Genomic DNA, 19,952 nt, shown 5'->3' on the forward strand with positions numbered 1-19,952 from the left:
TTTCATTTAGATTGCAAACTTTAATCTCAAAGCATGTTAATGTCATACACTGAATACATCACCTGTGTTAACCTGTACTGGGAAACAAAACTGTATCATGGGGGCATCCTTGGATATCGCCCAGGAAGAGACTGATGACCCATAGAGAAATTGGAAACGTTGGAAAAATTGGAAATTCTAAACAAACTGCAACCAGCAGTAGCATAACTAGAGGAGGGGGGCGCGCCCTCGGCAGATGCCTGTCCCCCCCCCCCGCACCCCTCCCACCATTTGAAATCTTTGAATAATCTTCATTGATATAGCCATGCAACAGCAGCTTATTTTCTTCAAGTGCCCCCTTGAAAAGTGTGTGCATCTCCGGGTCACCCCCCGGCATTTACTCCTAGTTACGCCACTGGCAACCAGTGCCAAAAATGTCACCCACTCCTAGATTCATTTTATGTGCTCACTCCCAGATTCATTTTATTAGCTGACCACAAAAACTTCCACAAGCTTCAAATCATTACAATATTGTAGGGCATGGATAATAAAACATACAATCTGCTTACTAAATACAGAGATAATTATTACACATGCGAGCACAATATCTTTCGGTAAACTCAACACGCAGTAGAGATGAAACAAGCATGCTGTCTATACTCAAAGGAGTGCATGTTTAAATGCACTTGGTGATCAGCACGATTTGCAGCTATACTGCACATTTTGCATAATTATAAAATTACAGAGTCAGAACAGCATAATGCACAGGGTGCATGTTGCGATACAGTGTGATGTCACATTGTTGTCGATCAATGAGAAGTGAGGATTCAAGTTTGCTTGAAGATAATACAATACCCAGGACCTTAATTAATTAGCAACAAACTTGTGCGAACTTTAATTATACTATGCACAAAACATGACCATAAATCAATTAGCAGTGACTTGGTAACACATAAGCTAGTGCCAAAGAACCGCTAATTTAACTTAAGGTCCAACAAGCAAACCTGCTTTCTCACAGCTCACGACTGAAACCCTCTTTGATCTCCAAATATGGTTCAAATGGTTAGGTGTACATATCATTTCTACTCTCTGAATACCAAAGCTGGTTTTAACATCTTTGGCAACAATTTAGGTTGCTGATTTGATTTATATTATTTGTATTTCTGCGACAATTTATGACAGTTTAAACTGTTACAAATTAAAGAGACAAGAAAAATTCGCCCTCATCATCACAGACGTGGTGTGTGTACACAGTAAACTGATTAAATATAGCATAATATGGAGTGTCCATTGAAAAAATACAATGCACCATACTGCAATCACCTCAGGAGAATGGGGAAAAATAAAGAAAACTTTATTTCCTTGCAATTTAAAATATTTTTTCCTGTTTGTTTACCATTCAAAGTACATTGAGTTATATTATAAATAACCTTGTGAGATTTTAAAATTCCATTTGCATACTAAATTTGGATACTATCATACAACCTCTTACAGCCTTGATCCAGTGGTCTGCCTATTAGGATGGTCTCCTCATGAACTCACTCCATCCTCCAAAACTGGCCTCCTGGACTCTGGTCTCTACAAGCTGACTTCCTGCCCTTGAACTAAACGACTCTTAAACCTCCAGGCATCCTGCAAGAGAACAGGTAACGATGAATATTGAAAAAGAAGAGGAAAAGATGATGGCTCCTTAAAAAAATAATGAGCTTTGCTCTCTACGCTTTGGGGCTTTGTTACCTCTTTTTGGGAGTGGATGGGGAGATACGTCAGTCTGCATTACAACCATTTCTCTACCCGATAACAAATATTTCCAGGGAGTATAACCATGAACATTAATCTTCTACTGATAACATATAGCGCAAATCTCCTCATCAAGTCTTGATGTGATTCTTGGCATCAGCTGGAGGACAATATTCTAAGAATATACACAAATAAAATTGCAAAGGCAAAATAAGCTTAGCAACTTCAGGCCCAAGACATTTTAACATGCAACAATTCCCCATGACAGTTTTCAAGAGGGTATGGTCTGCCAATGTATTCAGCTATCCGCAGTAGCGGGTGATGTGTTCAAACCACCTCACACTTCAGTGGTTCCCAACTTCTCATGGATTTGGAACACAATGCATACTTTATACAAGATTCCTCCGATGAGGAGGTTGGTTGGTACCATGACTTGGCTGGTACACAACTCTCAAATGTCAGCATTTGACTTCATTTGGCCCATACATCTTGCCATTGCCATAAATACTATTTGGCTGCCAAAAAATCCCATTTCTGAGGCCGGTTTGTTCTAAAATAACCCCAATACAAAGTGATTATAAACAGTCTCAGCAGACAGGCCACAGGAGAACAAACATTTGCATGCTGAAGGGAATGATGAAAACAAAAGGTTGGACCCTGCAGCACATTAGCTCATGCAAAAATGTCAAACTGCTGTCAGTGTCATGAGTGTCTTCTAACCTCAAATTTGAAATCCAGATCTGTGCCATATTTCCTCTTGACAATTTCAATAACCTCATCAGCAATGTTCTGCTGGACGGTCCCCTGCACATCGATGTAATGGCACTCGGCTGATGAATAGTGGCAGGAAATTGCCTGAGAGGAACAAAAAGGTGATTAAAGTTTGTACAGGTTTTCCAAGAACCCAATAACCATTCTCATGATAAACTGCAGAAGTATTCTTGCGGGTTACATTGCTTTTCATGCATGGGTAATTTTTAATTTTGTGCATTTATCGCAGTGCACGTAGTGGTCGCAGTGCACATACTTTCAGGGTTTAGCAAAGCCCCATTTTCTGTTGGACCATCGCCGGGATCACAGAGTGGGTCCATGAAGGCAAACCACTTCAGCTGATGTGCTGCTGGGCAATTAATACCAAAAAATCACACCTCAATACTTTGAATGTTTTTATCCAGGACAAGATACATGTATTTTGACTTGAAAGTGCTGTAAAGAAAGCATTGTAACAAAAAAATTAATGTACACAGTCAATGGGGAAACAGCCACTGTTGCAAAAAAGAGCCAGATGAACATTATATCGGGGTGCTGTAACGGGAACGTGTGCAGTCGTGGGGGGCATTCAACATGGCCGCCACTGTGCATGCTTTGCAATACTGAGTAAAAAAAATCATTTTTAAATCAAAATTGGGCAACATGGGACATAACATCCCCTTCCCCAGCAGCAATTTTTTTTCATTTTGAATAAAAAGCAAAAAAGGCAATTTGGGATGACTTTTTCACTTCCCTTCCTTCCAAAAGAATGTGCAAAGTCCAAAACTGTAGCCCTAACCCTCACAAAGGCCATGGAAGAATACATTAAGAAATTTTCTGACATTTTTGGATCCCCAAAACAATTTTGACTCCCTGCTCCAAAATATAATATCAATCAATACAGTTTGGAGTCAGAATCTTTTTCTGTGTTCACCAAGTTTGGGATGAATAAAACAGTCAAACAATCAACTGCAATAATCCCCTCTTTATCAACATGCCCATATCAGAAAACATAAGAACAATGCTATAAAAACTGCCCATGACAAACAATTGCATATGGGTTATATGTGACTTTGAGTAGTAACGTGTACATGTACATGCAGAAATGATGGAACATGCAGATTCTACGTGTACAACCAACTGTAGATTTTAATTACAAAACCCTATCCTGTGTAATTGTACAGGTAGATTTGGAAATATTGGGCATTGGCAGATTTGAAGGTTCTAGGAGGCAACACAGCCACAACAGCAAATGTTTGGAAAATAATGAGGAAAAAAAATGCCATTTGGGGGCGATCATGTCCTTCCTGCTCCTTTAACAAAAAATTTTTTAAAAATTGCCCCATCCTTAAAAATAACAAAAAAGGTTACATAAAGCAATTTCTAAAATGTTGGCTCCCAAATTGTCCCCCTCCCGAAAATTTAGGTTTTGATCCACCCCTCTAAAAGGGATGGTACAGAACTGCCTTTAATTTAAATCTCCACATCAGTAGAATGTTTGAAATGACCCACAGACTTAATATGCTGAGCATAACATTTGTAGAACAAGAATAATGCCTTATGTGCATTTAGCCAATCATCCATCTGGTGCAAGTGTCACGATTTGACACAGAAAATAAATGACTGTGAATTCTATTTATCGAAGTGTGTCAGCACAAACACTTCTTGCAGGTGATTTCAAAAACACAGCTGTGTGATTCACTTTTAAAAACAGTGTCAACTGAATTTCATGGTACTGCTCGTCAAGAAAAACAGGTGCTTCTAGCCAGAGCAGATTGGTTTTTTGGTGGCAGGCATACCTTTCTGAATCCTTGGGTACGGTTCATGCCAGAGCCATGAATCAAAAGAGGATGAAAGAAGACAGTGTCACCCTTCTCCATGACAAGATGCATACGCGGGTGGTCAGGGGAGTAGTCGCGGATACCGTGATACATCTTATTCACACCACCCTGGGGGAACATAGACACATTTAGTTGCAACATGGGCATTTAAAAATTCAACATGTACAGATAAACACAGGCTAGTCATATGTGAGACATGCACAATAAATGTACCGAATACATGTGCCCGTGCCCTGGCAAGCCCCATATTGATGATGGGTCAATGTCTTTTGCCAGGAAATTGGGGACCAAATTTTGGGAGACACATTGCCCCCGTAACAAATTTGTCCCATCAATAAACTACTGGTCAACACACATGTGCAGTCTCTGCAACCACAGTGCCAGTTTGGGCGAACGTGCAATGTACATGTACATCCATTCCAACAACAGCTTCCAACTAATAAGCAGATCTCCTACCAAGCTTACTCTGTCTGATGTTTCCTTAATAATAGTACATAGTTGTTGCATTATTTCACTTCTTCAATACAATTCTCTGATATTCTACCTTTTATTAATTTCATATTATGTACCTGTATTTATTACAGTAATCATAAAGTCTCTTAATTGCTACATTCAACCAATTTCACAGTTTATATTTGTCCATTCCATGTGAACTGTACACTGTGTACATCTACCTGGATTGCACTTCTGCACTGAAAATAAAACATAGACAGCTAATGAAGCATTTACACGTACATGAAAAAGGGTTGGCTCTGGCAACTACAACCAAAACTGCTTTGGAGTAAGGGGTGGCTCTGGCAGCCATTAGAGACGAGACGAGACAAGACAAGATGAGATGAGATATTTTACTATCCGCATCATAAAAAATACAGAAATTTTGTTTCCATTGGCACATCCAAATATAAAAATTGGTACATGTACTTAAAAATAGACAATAATTTACAATATTTAACCAATGAGACTAACCACCTAAAACAAATTAACTCAAATAAAAATTATTAACATACATGTACAAATAAAAACTACCGGAAAATCCACAAACTCGTCATGTGTAGGGGAGCTCCTTAATTAGATCCCTAATTTACGAACAGCTGATTTGGTAAATAAATGAATAGAGCTGGGAACAAAGGATTGACTGTATCGAGCTACCTTTGTACGAGGCTCACAAAGTCTAAAACCGGATCTATTAAAAACAAAACACTTAAAAAAAGGATGAGTTGGATCTGATAGAATAACATGTACAGTGTACATTAGATATAAAACATTCCCAGCAGATATTGTCATATGTTGGCAAGGTGAGACCTACCGAGCGTTGAGCCATTTTACAAACACGCTTAAACCTATCCCTGTTTTTTGGTGAAAGTGAACCATACACACTAATTACGTTAAAAGGAACAATGCTCTGTATCATGAATTGGTAGAATAGACGTAAGATCATCCTGTCAACATTAAACTGTTTGAGCTTGTGAAAGAAAAACATCCATTGCATGGCCTTGCCAAAGACTACCTGGGTGTTTTTGTTCCAGTTAAGTTTGTCATCACAGTAGCCCTTTCTATTTTGTTGTCATTAATATAAACAGGTTCATGAGCTCCTGTGTTGTGCCGAAAATCCACAATCATCTCCTTAGTTTTCTCGGTATTAATAAACATGAAATGGCAGTCACACCACTCCACAAACTTTGCTATCTCCGTTAAATAAGAGATTGAATCGTCGGTTGAATAGCCTATAATAACTTGTGTCATCTGCATTTAATTATACTACAATTTGGGCTAGAACAGAGACAGTCACTTGTACAAGACGGACACCAAGTGCCAATGGTGGTCGCTACAGAGCAGCGCCCCGTAGCCATGACCAAAACTGTTTTGGAGTAAGGGCTGGCTCTGGCAACCATGACCAAAACTGTTTTGGAGTAAGCATTTGAATTTAGCTCGAAGCAAAAATGTCCCCCTCCCAACTGCCCAAATAGAACGTACCTCCCACTGTGGGTACTCATGCTGTAACAGCTCAGTCTTATGTGTGCCAGGAAGCACCACCAAGCAACCGTTAGAACGGTCCACTCTCTCCATGGCTGTCCAGGAGCAGACGATACGCTCGGCCGGTCTGAATGGGAAGTAGTGCAGGTCCTGGTGCATGGGATGGCGGGAGGACCTTGTGCCTGATTGATGAATTATCCAAGAAGTGAATTTGAGGGTCCAGGCGATGACGTTTTCTAGGACACAACTTTTTATGCAACTTTACATATTTCTTAAGCATGTGACAACAATTTGACATGCTTGGGGTGAGATTTATTGTTCATGCTCCTGCTGTGATTGCGATCAGGGGAAACATACATGTAGCTCAGTTCTCTGGTTGTTCTGTTCACACTGTGAATCCAAAAGTTGCTCATTGAACATTTTTAAGACAGGGTAGCTCACTAGCTTATTGCTATGTGCATGTGTTTAACACCAATGAAGCAACAGTAAAAGGATATTTGAAACAGTAAAATATCAACATTGAGGTTTTCCTCGCTGGTGTGATGACATCACAGTTTTAAAAAACCAATATTAAACACATGAAAATAATGTTAAATGCAACACAACGGTGCATTTTCATTTACTGTCCTTTGTAAAAAAATGCACTACATTTATCCTTTATGCCCGCTGATATAATGAAAACAGAAGTCTAGTTTGAAAAATGTTCTGTAGAGAAATGATGAAGCTTTAAGACGGGTGCTCAGCTATACATTGCTGGATAAAATGGGGAGAACAAGCAAGCAGTACCATCAATGATCAGATACTGCCAAGGGAATGCAGAGTGCTGATTGATATGTGTACTCTGGCTACAACAGATTCAAAAGCTGGTGGCAGAATAATGAGGGTGGATGCACTGATATACAAAGGAAAGTGCGCTGCCCTGCTGGCAAGCTGTTGGTTATTTAGGTGTGGAAGGTTACATGTACGCATTGGCTCTGCAGACAGTAGTGACAAAAGTTTGCCAAGGCCTAACTGACAAGGCAGTATTTAATTAGAGATTGAAACAATGTCAAAGCACTCGATAAGTATTTGGACTCCAATTTGAGTTTGAAGATGCCTGAAACTATCACGGCATTTCTTGAATACATGTACATGTACTTGTGCTCTCCATCAAAAAGTCTCACCATTTTGGCTTGAACGACACTGCTTCCAGAGTCACTTTGGCCAACTTTGACTCAGGAAGGCTCCAACAGCAACCAACAACTTTGACACTGGAAAATATGAAGTTGTGGATGTAATGCGCTTACCAGGATCTGGAGGTTTGTTGATCAGCATGGTATGCATGGCTTGGATGTTGGGCCCGGTGAAACACTCAACGTACTTCAAGACCTGAAGAAATATGTACAAGACATACATGTACATCACTGGAAAATGAGTTCTTATGTGACATAAATGTTAAGATGCTGTTAGATAACCAGCCTTCTTGTCAACGTTTAAATGGAAGAGCCCCTCATAAGTGAGCAGGCCTTCCTCCTTTGTGATATAGATAAAGATGCCTTGAGAACTTAAACCAGCAAGCTTTCTATGGTGTTTTTTACACAAAGAACGACTTTCGTACCTCTGCTGTGCTTTCTGAAAGCCAAGGGACACTCAAACCCTGGGCATACGGATTAATTGTTCTTACTTGAATTCAGCAATTCTTTCCAACTTTGTTGGATTTAATGCACTGTTAACTTTACCCAAAACATTCCTCAATCTTCCAAAATCATCTGGTCGGGTTTTCGGAGATGAACGGCAAAAAAGTGAGGCTGACTGCCGAAGTGTGTTGTGAATGCATTCATAACTTCAGGCCTGGATTATATATGAAGCAACCCACACTAATTAAGGATGCCTTTTGCACTGCCTCAATATAATGAGTGGAATTAACAGAGGATATTGAAAATCACCCCTAAAAAGTACGCATGAAAAAATTATGGAGGACTAAGGTTGTATCCAATGTTTACCTGGAGGCAGGTGGGGGATTTTGAGGTACTGTATCCAAGCCAATAAGGCCTAGGGAACTGGGGGTGAGAAAACACAAATAAAGGCACCTACCTCTGGTAAGCAGCAGTATTTAAACAGTACTGGATCACTTTGGAACTCTTGGATCTTCGTGACAGCCTGTTCTCCCGGCACAAACTCAGATTTGGCAATGGCAACATCACGCATGATCACCATGCCCTCGGTGTCCACTTGCCGACTGCAGATGTCTGCAAATCGTTGCCTTGAAGGAAATAAAATCCAAAAATCCAGCCAAAATTGTCAAATTGTAAGACGATAGTAATCGGCATTCTTCTTCTCCTGTCAGGGCTGTTGACAGTATTTGATGTTTCAATGTCCAAATATGTCTTAAAATGAAAACGTAGTATCAAATTTGATTAAAATGTATTGCAATGCACTCTGACATACAAAGTTACAGTCAGAACTTCAATAAAGCCAACAAGACAAAGGTCCCAAAGATAGATTTGCCATCAGGCTGAAACATTGCCTCTAGCCAAGGATGTTGCCTGAAAGTTTCTGCGATTTGGAAAAAACACCGGTTTTTATTTCCTCAATGCCATCAGTATATTAGCTGTGGGTCTAAAATCAGCTCAAGGCAGTTTCAAGTTTTCAACCATTATATTACCAGGTATTTCAGATTATACATGTACATGTACACGTACGTTGTAATGTGGAAGATGCCTACATGTACATGTCCCTTCCTACCTGTCAATCTCAGAAATTTAACCATAAAGTGTGTCTTTTTAATGATTATTTTTTTTTGTAGAAATATAATACATGTACATGTACAATGTACCTATAACACTTGAACATCAACAAAAATATTCATTTAAAGTACACATGTACATGTAATTAACTAATTGACATGCCGTTTACAGGCTTCAATTTTTTTCTTTACTGTTTGCAAAGGTTTCTTTCAAGCCAAACTTAAAGCAACTATTTTGGTCCCCACATAGTAGAACATCCTAAAAATAGTTATTTTACTTTTTTTCAATGATTATATTTGCACCAAATGAGTATGGTTCATCAGAAATGTACATTAGCATACAATGATTTGATAAGAACGGATCAAAGGTCTTGTTATCATACAGGTCTAAGAAATAGAAAAAGTATCAAAGCACTACTGTTATCTTTTTGTTTACCTTGTATATTTTGTTCAGATCTTTTGTGGAAATTTAGAATTGGTACATGTACTTGTACAGCATAATTCTTATATTCAATCATCAAACTGATTCAGCCTTAACAATAAACATCTCAATGAAAATACAATTGTTCACATAAATATTTCAAGAATTTTAAGAAAGGACAACCAGCCTAGAGAAAACAACTCAAGTGACACGCATTGGTGTAGGCATACATGTACATGTACCTGTATTCATCAATTTTGTCGTGAGGCACAAGGTTTCTTATGACGAGAAAACCATTCCTTTCATAGGAAGCCACTTGTTCTGGGGTCAGCAGTGAGTTGGGTAATACATACTGGATGACTGTTGGGTTGACCGAGACTGAACTGGTCTCGTTCCTGGACTGCAAAATTGCCATCAGTTAAGGATTACTCCCTGAATTTATACTTCTAGCATGTTACAATCAGCAACAAATTAACTCTCAACCCCTACATGAGGCATTTTTGTTAGAATCCTTCCTTGAATATGCTTGCTTTCTGAATCCAACATAGTGCATGAAACCATCAATTGGCAAACACATGTTTATCAGACCCACATTCCCCCCCAATATTTTAATTGGATCTACAGGGCCTCAAAATTATAAAAATGTGACGACAGTGACCATGCAGTAACAAATGCATTTCCTTAAAACTTTATTGTTGGGCGAGTATGATGGTGTTCAGCGTAATCTTTGAACGTGTTCAAGTTTTGTGCCTCAAATTAAACTGGGCAATGCTTAATGGGAGACTTACATGTACATGTACATGTATGATGGTTACTGTTCGACTGGGCAGGAATTCTGGCATAAACTGGTTCCCATTTCCTCAGAAGTCTTGAGCTGTCTCAATTACAGGGCACCAGTCAAGCTTGGAAACTAGTACTGATACTGAGTATTTTGGGGGGTGATATCAATATCCTTATATTCTGTGATTTTTGTTTTCTCTGGGATCCTCCTTTTTATAAGGAATTATTTTAGAGGGAATTACATGTAAAGTTCTCACTCAAGAGGCAATACAGGTATACATAAAAAGCTACAGGTAGAAACTAACGGGTGAAATTTCATCTTATGTGTTATGGCCGGCATATACATGTACCTGTGCCCAGTAAGTATGTGCCACGCTTCACATGCAGCACATATCACACATGGAAATGGACCCAACAATAAAGATTATGCGTATGTGTTAACATGTCCGTGGGGGGGGGCAATAGTTTTGTAATACTGGGATGGGCTCGAGTAAGTGTGCATTTGTTGTAAATAAATTCAAATAAAACATGGGGATAATAATATCTGTATCTAAGGACCTTCTTAAATTAAATTTGTGCAAAACGTGTACTTGATGTCAGTCTCTTACATACAGTTTTGTTGCCTGTGATTCATGAAGCTTGCTATTTAATTGCTCTACATAATTTGTAGTCATGAAAGGGGTTTCGCAAAATTTAAAATTTGTGCATTTTCAAAGACTGCATTCAACAAGGATACTGGTAGTAGTAAGTAAGGGCACTGTGGATTTTGGGACCCCTTTTCCGCCTAATACCAATATTCCTCAATCCTCCAATTTGAAATGATGTATGATGTAGGCCTACACATACACCATAGGGGTTAGGGTTAAAAGCTTTCAGACTCACCTACCTGGACGAGTGACATCATATTAATTCACCCAACTGCAGGATTACCCCAATAAGTAAAATCTGTCCGGTCCAACTCATACCATGCATGCTTACAGTTATACCATGGAGGTAGAATTCCATGGTGAATGACCATCCAAGTATGACATATGGTGCTCTTCAACAGTTCTGTTTGTTGCCATAACTTCACCTCAAAATCTGAGCTAGCCCATGATGTATAATTAAACTATGCCTGTTGAAAGTTCGTAAAATCACAAAGGATACAAGGAGTGTGTACGGCTTCAATGATTTTGCCGCACTCCCTAATGATAAGTGTCGGCGTAGGACTTCCAACCTTTCGGCCGCCATGACACTTGATTTGGTCTACTCCGCCCGCGCAAAGGCAAAAAATTACATCGACGTGTGGGAGATCAAATAGAGGACTGGCCCAGTTTGCCCGTTTGAGATGCAAAAGCAACACATGCAAAAGTTGTCCCTACTTCAGGTGAAGTTAACCTTTACGTAGATACGACGCTCGATCCTATTCTGCACAAATTAGGTACGGGTACGTCACGATCGATCATGCAGGTACGTACAATTACAAGTACATGTACCGTACCGATCGCGATCGATGGCCCTGTAAAGTCTTGTCCCAAGACTGGTTATTCAGTTTTGGTCGGTGCACTATAGTAGTGTTCCATGTGCCACCTGGTCGCATTTCGACCGGGCGTCGCATTTTTCCACCGGCGTCGCATTTTTTTAGCCGGCGTCGGATATTTTAACAGGCGTCGCATTTTTCAGTCGACGGGCGTCGCATTTTTCGTCGGGCGTTGTCTTTCAATGTGAATAAGCCATTAATCATCAATGGTCAACCTTGGTCCAGCTGGGCCTGGCGAAGTTGACTTGGATGCTAAGGTATGCGTACATATTTTTACTGATTATAGAAACGGCTAAATTAGCATGTATGCGTCGATTAACTGTATGTGAATAAATTAACAGCCCTTTAATGAACCTAATTATTCGTGGAAGTTCACCTCGCTGCAAGCATTGTGGTTTTAGCAACGTATACATTTCTACACAGGTCGGGGGCTACAGCATGTACAGTACATATGATGTAGGCTACAGGCTGTGTTTCTTCCTCCATGGTTTTACCAGGCAAGATATGAGACGGAGGGTCCCCCCCTTACCTGTCCAATCCCTATACACACTCCAGACTATCGTTACCTAACACAGAGTCCCCCCAAGAAGTCTGTAAAGAATTCCTGAGATTCCGATCAAACAATGACCAACACAAAGGCGGGGGTTCTCCCGTCAAATCTTGCTTCAGAAATGGTTGTGTGGAGGTCAAAGTTCATTGAAAAATGCGACGCCCGTCGAAAACTGCGATCAGATGGCAAATATAGTGCACCTTGCAGGCGGCATGCGCTAAAAAAAAGGAAAGCCGAATAGGAGTAGTAGGGAATAGCCGATTGTGGAGCACACCCCCTTTTTCACCGTTTTCAGCAAAAAAAAAAAAAACCCGGGTAGTATATCGACTCAAAAAATCGGGGGAATCCCCTAAAAATCTGGAATTCCAGATTTTAACAATTTTCCCTGGGTACCTCATCGACCCCAAAATCCGGCTCTAAAAATACCGGGTAAATATACACCTTCTGAGCCAAAACTCCCTTTCACCCACTCGCACCGGGGATTTCCAGTTATAGAACCTTTGACCCCCGGTGCACTTTTCCTGTAAACAACTCGTGACCAGCACCGATCGCACCAGCAATCACTGACAAACAAAAAAGGGACTTCCCCTTGCTACAAGTCGAGACTTGCCCGGCCTGAACTCGTGACCTCTACTTAAAGTGTGGCTTTGTTCAAAGCAAAACACGCTATGTTTACAACCGCCTTAAATAAATGACCTATATATAAAAATAACAATATATAAAAAAACATTTCAAGTCAAGTCGATAGAAAAAATGATAAAAATTTTAGAGACCTACATATAAATAGAGACATGAGCAATCCACAACACCGACCTCTACTAACGACTTTTAATCGATTTAAGAAGGCGTTTTTAGAAGATCTTTTTAAGCGTTATAACATCCCATTACCGGCACCCAAGCGTAGATCTCAGCTTATTGAAGCCATACGGGCAGATCAAAAACAATTTAGGTATCTCCCGCGTCAGTCATATCGGCAGCTGTTGAAAACGGTTCAAAAATATAATATTCCTTTTGCAAGGAAAGAGAAATATATCAAACAGGACTTTATTGAACCGATTAAAGCTTACACTCAGCCCGAGGAAATTGCGGAAGTCGACATTAGAAACGTCAGGCGCTTTCAGGGTAATTTTCGCAATTGGGAATTGATATCCCGTTTCTTTGAATACGATTTGATACACTTTTTTGATTTTTACAAAACTTTCATCGAGAAAAAAAGCTTTGGAAGAACTAAAAGAAATTGGTTCGTACAAATTGCAAACAAATATCAAAGTTCAGTTTAGATTGGAAAAACCCGGAAAAACTGAATTTGGCGTATTCCCCTTTCCGAGCGACAACGATGCAGGCGCAAATAAAGCCGACGTTAAAAACGCTGAACTGAACAACGCGAAGCGCAAATAAAAGAGGTGGAGGCTCATACACAAAAAGGCTCGGGTTGGATCTTTGACAAAGTCGTCGCTTTGTACATCAACGTGGTTGAATATAATCCAATGGGTTCTTCTTACATTCCGTTGCCTAAAGAATTGGGAGACAAAAAGCAATCATAAATGTCGAAAATAAAGATCAAGAATGTATCCGATGGGCGTTGCGGGCAGCTTTAAAATTATATTCTGACAACGTCAAAAGCCAGCTAGAAACAAATCCAAAATATAAAATAAATAAGGAGCGAACATCGACTTACAGGTCAGAATCAGATGGTTTAAATTTTACAGACATAAGCTTTCCAACACCCATATCTCAGATACCACGTATCGAATCGCAAAATAACTTAGCGATCAATGTGTTTGGTTACACTAAAAAAGACGGTCTTTACATTCTTTACAAAAGCACGATTTAAACGGCTACCTGAGTAAAAAGCGTACATTATTTGACTTTCGTAATTACCCGCCAGGTCATCGACTTTATGATTCAAAAAATAAAAAAAGTAATAGGCAAAATGAAAAACGAATTTGGTGGCCAAATAATTTCAGAGGTCGTTTGTATACGCCCAAAAATTTATTCGATCTTAACTACCGATCAAAATTTAAAGAAGGCGAAAGGGGTCACAAAAGTAGTAACTCAAGCGACCCTAACCCACGAGATGTATAAAAGCTGCCCATTTGACCGGGTTTCTCATTTCAATAAACAGCAGCTATTTAGATCAGATAAACATCAGATGTTCACCGTGTCGCAAAACAAACTAAGCCTCTCGCCGTTGGACACAAAGCGCTACGTATTGTCACACAGGGTTGATACGTTAGCTTACGGGCATAAGCTAATCAGGCGGTAATTCGGTATCTTCGGGTACGACCTGAAGTTCCTCTTTGACAAAACTCCTATTTGGTCCGTTTAACAGATAATATAAAGTTGGGCCCGTTTTTATCCGCTTGCCATTCACCCGTTTAAATTGACTGGTGCGCTTTTCAATTTGGTAAACGTCCACGGACCAGACCGGATCTGTCGCCCTTCTGACGGTGCCGCCCTCTTGCTCGCCCGGGTAATAAAGGTACCGAACGACCGCGTCTGGAGGAAGTTCTGTTTGGGTCGTTCTTACAGGTGCACTCGGTGTTTGTTTCACTCGGCCTAATTTTATAGCTTTGGCGGGAACGTCATCGATTAAACGCGTTTTTTCCTCATTTAACGATTTCACGACCTGGGGCAAACGTTCTACCCATTCAGCGTTTCGCTCACTCACGTTTATCATTTCTTGAGCGTATTGGTGGGCGAATAAACGCTCAGCTAAAGTGCGGTTAAACCTTTCCACGATCCCCTGCGATCTGTGCACACCTGGCTCACCCACTTACATTTTTACCCCGTGTTTTGCCATTAGCTTCTTAAACTCGCCTTTAAATTCAGATCCCGAGTCCATCATTACGAATTTGGGCCAGGTCAGAGGTGATCGCTCGTAAATTTTCTTGCTCGCTTCGCTCACTTGCTCGGCGGTTTTACTGGTCAACGGCTCGGCTTCTCTATACCGGGAACCCACGTCTACCACGGTTAAAGCGCACGTAAACGTTTTTCTTTTAACTCGGTTCGACCGATTCTGATTGCAACATTGTAGGTCTGGGTACGTAATTTGGTTTTGGTAAATATATTTGCCAAATGGCCTGCTTTTTTAGCCAGTTCCGGATAACTGATTTGTCCGCACAGGTCTTTTCGTGTAGATGATCGACCGCGCTTTCTCCTCGCCAGTAGCCTTGCGGGCTGTAAAACAACTATGAAAATTTTGGTTCCATTTAAAAATAAAGTTACGCAAATCGATACGCTAAAAAACTGACCGAGGCCGTCCCGCCTAAAATCCAAACAAACTCGCGATTCTTTTGATCTTCGGAAGGCTTGTAAAAATCGGACAATTTAGGCTCTGGCGGTAACAGCGTAATATTTTTACCGGTCAAATTCCGAATAAGCTCGTAGGGCTTCGTCCACGTTTACAAATGTCTGCTGACTCGCGCGTTCTTGTCGCATTCGTTCGTTTAAAAAGTCTAGCATGTGTACACGGTTTTGTTCCCAGGATTCCTTCGCTTGCGCCAATTGCTCCAACGCGAGGTCGTGACGCTTTCGTTCTTCGTCGACTTTACTTTTTGATAAACTGCTAAATAAAAAATTTGAGCCCGTAAATGCCAAGGCGTTTACTATCGCTCCTCCCACCATCATCAAAGCGCTAGCCATTTTTAAAATAAGGTTAAATTAAATTAAATGAATAGCGAAAATAAAGATCAACTGTCGGAAATTCAAGCCGACCTAAGCAACTTCGAGCAGATGCTGGGTGAAATTATCGATCACATCGGTGATATCCAAAGTGAAAAATACAAAGACCTATTTTTTGTAGCGGGTTTAACGTTAATTGCGTTTTCTTTTCTTTTAAAAATATTTCAGTAGATTAAAAATCATAAAATAAAAATAAGAATCGTAAATAAGAATAGTATTATATAAAGGTAATATGTCGAATCAATACACCAAAAAGCTAAACCCGAGTCGCAGGCTTAAAGTTCCTCGCGCGATCAAAGGCGAAAGACGCGAAGTAACCATTACACACAACCGAGTACCATAGCCGCGGGTCACACGTTAAACGTAAAATTTCCGGCCCTAGGCACGGAAGACGTCATTGTACCCGGTACCGCCAAAACTCGCTTTTAAACTCGATCTAGACGGCGCCTCGGTTGATAACAGAACCGTGTATAACAACGTGGCGAGAAACCTGGTTTTGGAAATAAACGTGAGTCTCCAAGGAAACAAAATCGTAAGTTAACGAGATGCAGACGTATTTCACAATTTTAAGGACAATTGGCTACCTCTGTCGCAGACGAAAAATATGGCGTACTTTGGTTTGGAAAAAGAAAACGTGACCAAGATACGTCTCGGTGCTGGCGATTAAAAACGAAGCCGCAAACAACGGTAAAGATAAAGCAATTGCAGACGCTTTTAAAATCGTTACGCGATTCCACTGGACACGCCGATGTTGACGGACCATTCCCCCTTTAAAGAGTTTAAAGGGGTTTCAAGAGCCTCTGACGTATCAACTGACTTTTAACAGTCACGATAAAGTGGTCAACTCGTCAGATACAGCCGCAGAATACTCCATTTCGGACCTGACTCTAGAATACGAAGTCGTCACCAATCGAGATCTGGCTCAAACCTTGAGGAACAAAAACACTCTCTATTACCTATTCGACCGGTTCACTCGTGGAAGAAGCAAGCGGTAAACAAGTCTGACACGCTATGGAACATCAGCATTGACCAGACGATCAAGAGCTTGAAAGGATTTTTGATCCTGTTTAGGACCCGGCCATTAAAAATCCCCAGAGATTTTATAATCCGCATGTCACAAAAACGGTCGTCACGGTCGAGGGCAAGCCAAATCAATTGTACTCGCAAGGTCTGTTTGAATATCAACATTGGAACGAGGTAACGAAGTACTTTGGCGATTCGGATACCGAGTCGGCGAGAGCGGCGGCCAAGGACCTAAACTTAACAGGAGTAGATATAGCCGAATATTGAAGAGATAAGAATGGTCTCTGGCTCGATTTCAGAAGTTCTGACAATAACAGCGCTCACGGGTCGGGTAAACCTCTAGGCGGCGGTGGAGACATCGCTGACGATGTACGTGGTTTTGGTGATGGGCGCGTCCATTGACGGTCGAAGACGGTAATTTTAAAAGTTTGGTTTATTAAACGGGACTTAAATTAAATGAACCAGATTTACAAGAATCCGCACTGCGCCTTAATTGTAGGTAAGACGGGTAGCGGGAAGACCAACGGAATATTAAATCTTTTAGAGACTGAATATAAAGCCGCGTTTGAAGCTATCGCGATCATCTGTCCGACGCTTTTTAAGAATAAAACGTATTTAGAACGTCTGTGGATATACAAGGACGAGAATGTTTACCTCTGCGATTTAGATCAGAAGAGACTAGAACTAAACGAAGCGATTGAACTTTATCAGAAAATTTTTGACGGGGTAAATACGTTGTTTATCATCGACGACTGCGCGGCTGATCAGTTTATTAAATATCGTAAAAAATCTAAGGCGAGTAACGCCTGCGCTCTTGGTAGGATAGCTTTTTCAGGGCGTCATTGCGATCATTCGTGTTGGCTCTTAACCCAAAAGTATAATTCTGTGCTCAAGGACGTGAGAGAAAATACCGCGTGGGTGGCAATCTTTCATTGCAAAGATAGATCGTCCTTTGACCAATGTCTCGACAAAAAGGACGTAGTACCGAACGAAAAACGAGAGGAAATCAAAAAACATTTACGCGACGTGAAACTTAGTAAGCCAATTTTAAATACCGAGCCGCCGGTGAGCTACTTAATTCAATAAAAAATGAGAAATATTTTAATCTTATTTAATAAAAGTAAGATAATGGTTGAAAATAATTTTAAAAATTGCGCTAAATGCAGATGGCTCCTGGACTCATCCAACTGTAAAACTCGGAAGACGGGTAACATCAATGCGACCTGTGAACAGTGCATCGAGAAAGTACCAGTTCATCAAGAATTGAATAAATGTCCCCATGGGAGACAAAGATATACTTGTAAAGAGTGCAAAGGAACTGGAATATGTATTCACGAAAAACAGAGAGAATATTGCAAGAATTGCTCAGATCCTATAGAAGTAACGATTCGAGGTTGGATATGTCATTGTCGCCAATCAGATAAAAAGCACAATCGATTTGACCCCGATCATTTTATCGATACGGACTTCTGCCATGGTTTGATCGAAGATTATGAATATTGCTATTGCAACGACTGCAACGTAAAATTGCAATATATTTATCCAAGAGATGAACTGTGTACCATCGAGCGGTTAAATACAGACCTTGGACATGTCAAGTCAAATTGTGTGTTGGACTGTCGTAAGTGTAATTTAATGCGTAAGTGTAACACGGTTCCCGAGTCAACTGACTCTAGTTACCATTTACTTACCCTTTGTTATAACTAGACTGATGTAGCCTGGTTATAACTTTTTTTTTTTTTGTTATAACAAATGATAGCTGTTTTAGAATACGTACAGCTAGTTGCTCAGCTAATTATAGCAGCTAACTTCACCTACTATACGAGCGAGTATCTATGCCTAAAGCAAACGGTCAACAAATTTAAAAAGTATATATTTAAATGGACAACATCAAAAGCATTCTCCCCGATTCAAAAACAGAATCAACCGAATGTAAACTTATCGTCAAAGACAGACTGCTCGATAGCTGCGTCAGGTGAAAGCAAGAAGGATCTCGGAAGGAATACTCGATCAAAGAAATCGAAGCCATGTCACTCAAAGACCAAGAAAAGCTTTTTAATTTGTATGAAGTTAAATTTGGTAAAGAGATCGTAAAAACTCTCGGTCACGCGATCCTAAGTTTGTACTCTCGCTTGCTAGGAATAGCCACCCCGATCGATCTCCTTGGGTTCAACGTCAACTTAAAATCCGAAGAAGCGCTGACTAAAGACCTAAACGACGACCCGATTATCAGTCAGACCATGGGACACCTACTCACCGAAGTTTGTTACAAGTATGGAGTTTACTTGTCACCATTGACAGCTATGCTGATTACCACTAAACACCTGTAGTTCAACAAAAGTTCTATTACTATAAAAGAAGATGTCAACGAGCGAAGCGAACGAAGAGAGAATTACCCCGGTAAAGACGCAGGTACAGACGGTAACTAAAGCTAAAAATCCGAGGCGAGTAGAACAGGGTAGGAAGTTAGCCGAGCATAACAAAAAGATGAAGCAGCAGCTCGCCAAGATGAAATTAGCGAGCGAAGAGAGCAGCCAGAACTTCAGCTGAGAAAATAAAAATGAAAATAAAATTTATCAAACGGCCATCGAGAACAGAAATTTTATATTGGGTGGATTGGCGATTGGAGCGCTTGCGGTCTATTTTATTTGGAAAAACAAGTTCACGCCTATGAAAGCCAAAATGAACAAGAACCAATTAGTTTAACCAAAAAGCGAACGCAGCGAGAGCAGAAATCCGAGCCAAGAAAATAAAATTGAAGAACAGATTTTGGATATGGAATAAATTTGGAATAAATTTGGATTAAATTTAAAAACTCCTTATTATTAAATATGAGTAACGCTAAATCAATCGACGAAAACGGAATCGCCAATACTGTTTACCACGGTGCCGTCGTTTCGGCAATCTCCATGGGTTACGCCATGCTATCGAGTAAGCTTTTTTAAATTAAACCGCCATACCTAACT

General features: G+C 40.3%; 2 protein-coding genes across 3 annotated transcripts in view; one reads left to right on the forward strand and one right to left on the reverse strand.

The window, feature by feature from the left end:
- On the reverse strand, positions 1 to 12,283 carry LOC110989925 (phytanoyl-CoA dioxygenase, peroxisomal-like). Of its 2 annotated transcripts, XM_022254621.2 has the most exons (8): positions 11,357 to 11,781; positions 9,673 to 9,830; positions 8,358 to 8,526; positions 7,571 to 7,652; positions 6,285 to 6,466; positions 4,269 to 4,418; positions 2,440 to 2,574; positions 1 to 1,611 (listed from the first exon to the last, which is right to left on the reverse strand). In XM_022254621.2, the coding sequence occupies exons 1-8, from the start codon at positions 11,438 to 11,440 to the stop codon at positions 1,558 to 1,560; spliced, it is 1,014 nt and encodes a 337-aa protein (XP_022110313.1). In that variant the 5' UTR covers positions 11,441 to 11,781; the 3' UTR covers positions 1 to 1,557. The 2 variants fall into 2 exon arrangements, with proteins under 2 accessions (XP_022110313.1, XP_022110316.1); XM_022254624.2 differs by lacking the exons at positions 9,673 to 9,830; positions 11,357 to 11,781 and adding an exon at positions 12,259 to 12,283.
- The window catches only part of LOC110989926 (UDP-galactose transporter senju-like), a 25,638-nt gene continuing 17,532 nt past the window's right edge, over positions 11,847 to 19,952 (forward strand). The window contains exon 1 of the mRNA XM_022254631.2: positions 11,847 to 11,986. The gene's annotated coding sequence lies outside the window, so the exon portion shown is untranslated. The remainder of the gene's footprint in view (positions 11,987 to 19,952) is intronic.

Source organism: Acanthaster planci, linkage group LG01 (genome assembly GCF_054643075.1).
Source record: "Acanthaster planci isolate LZ-2023a linkage group LG01, COTS_SCS, whole genome shotgun sequence".
In the NCBI taxonomy this organism is placed as follows: Eukaryota; Metazoa; Echinodermata; class Asteroidea; order Valvatida; family Acanthasteridae; genus Acanthaster; species Acanthaster planci.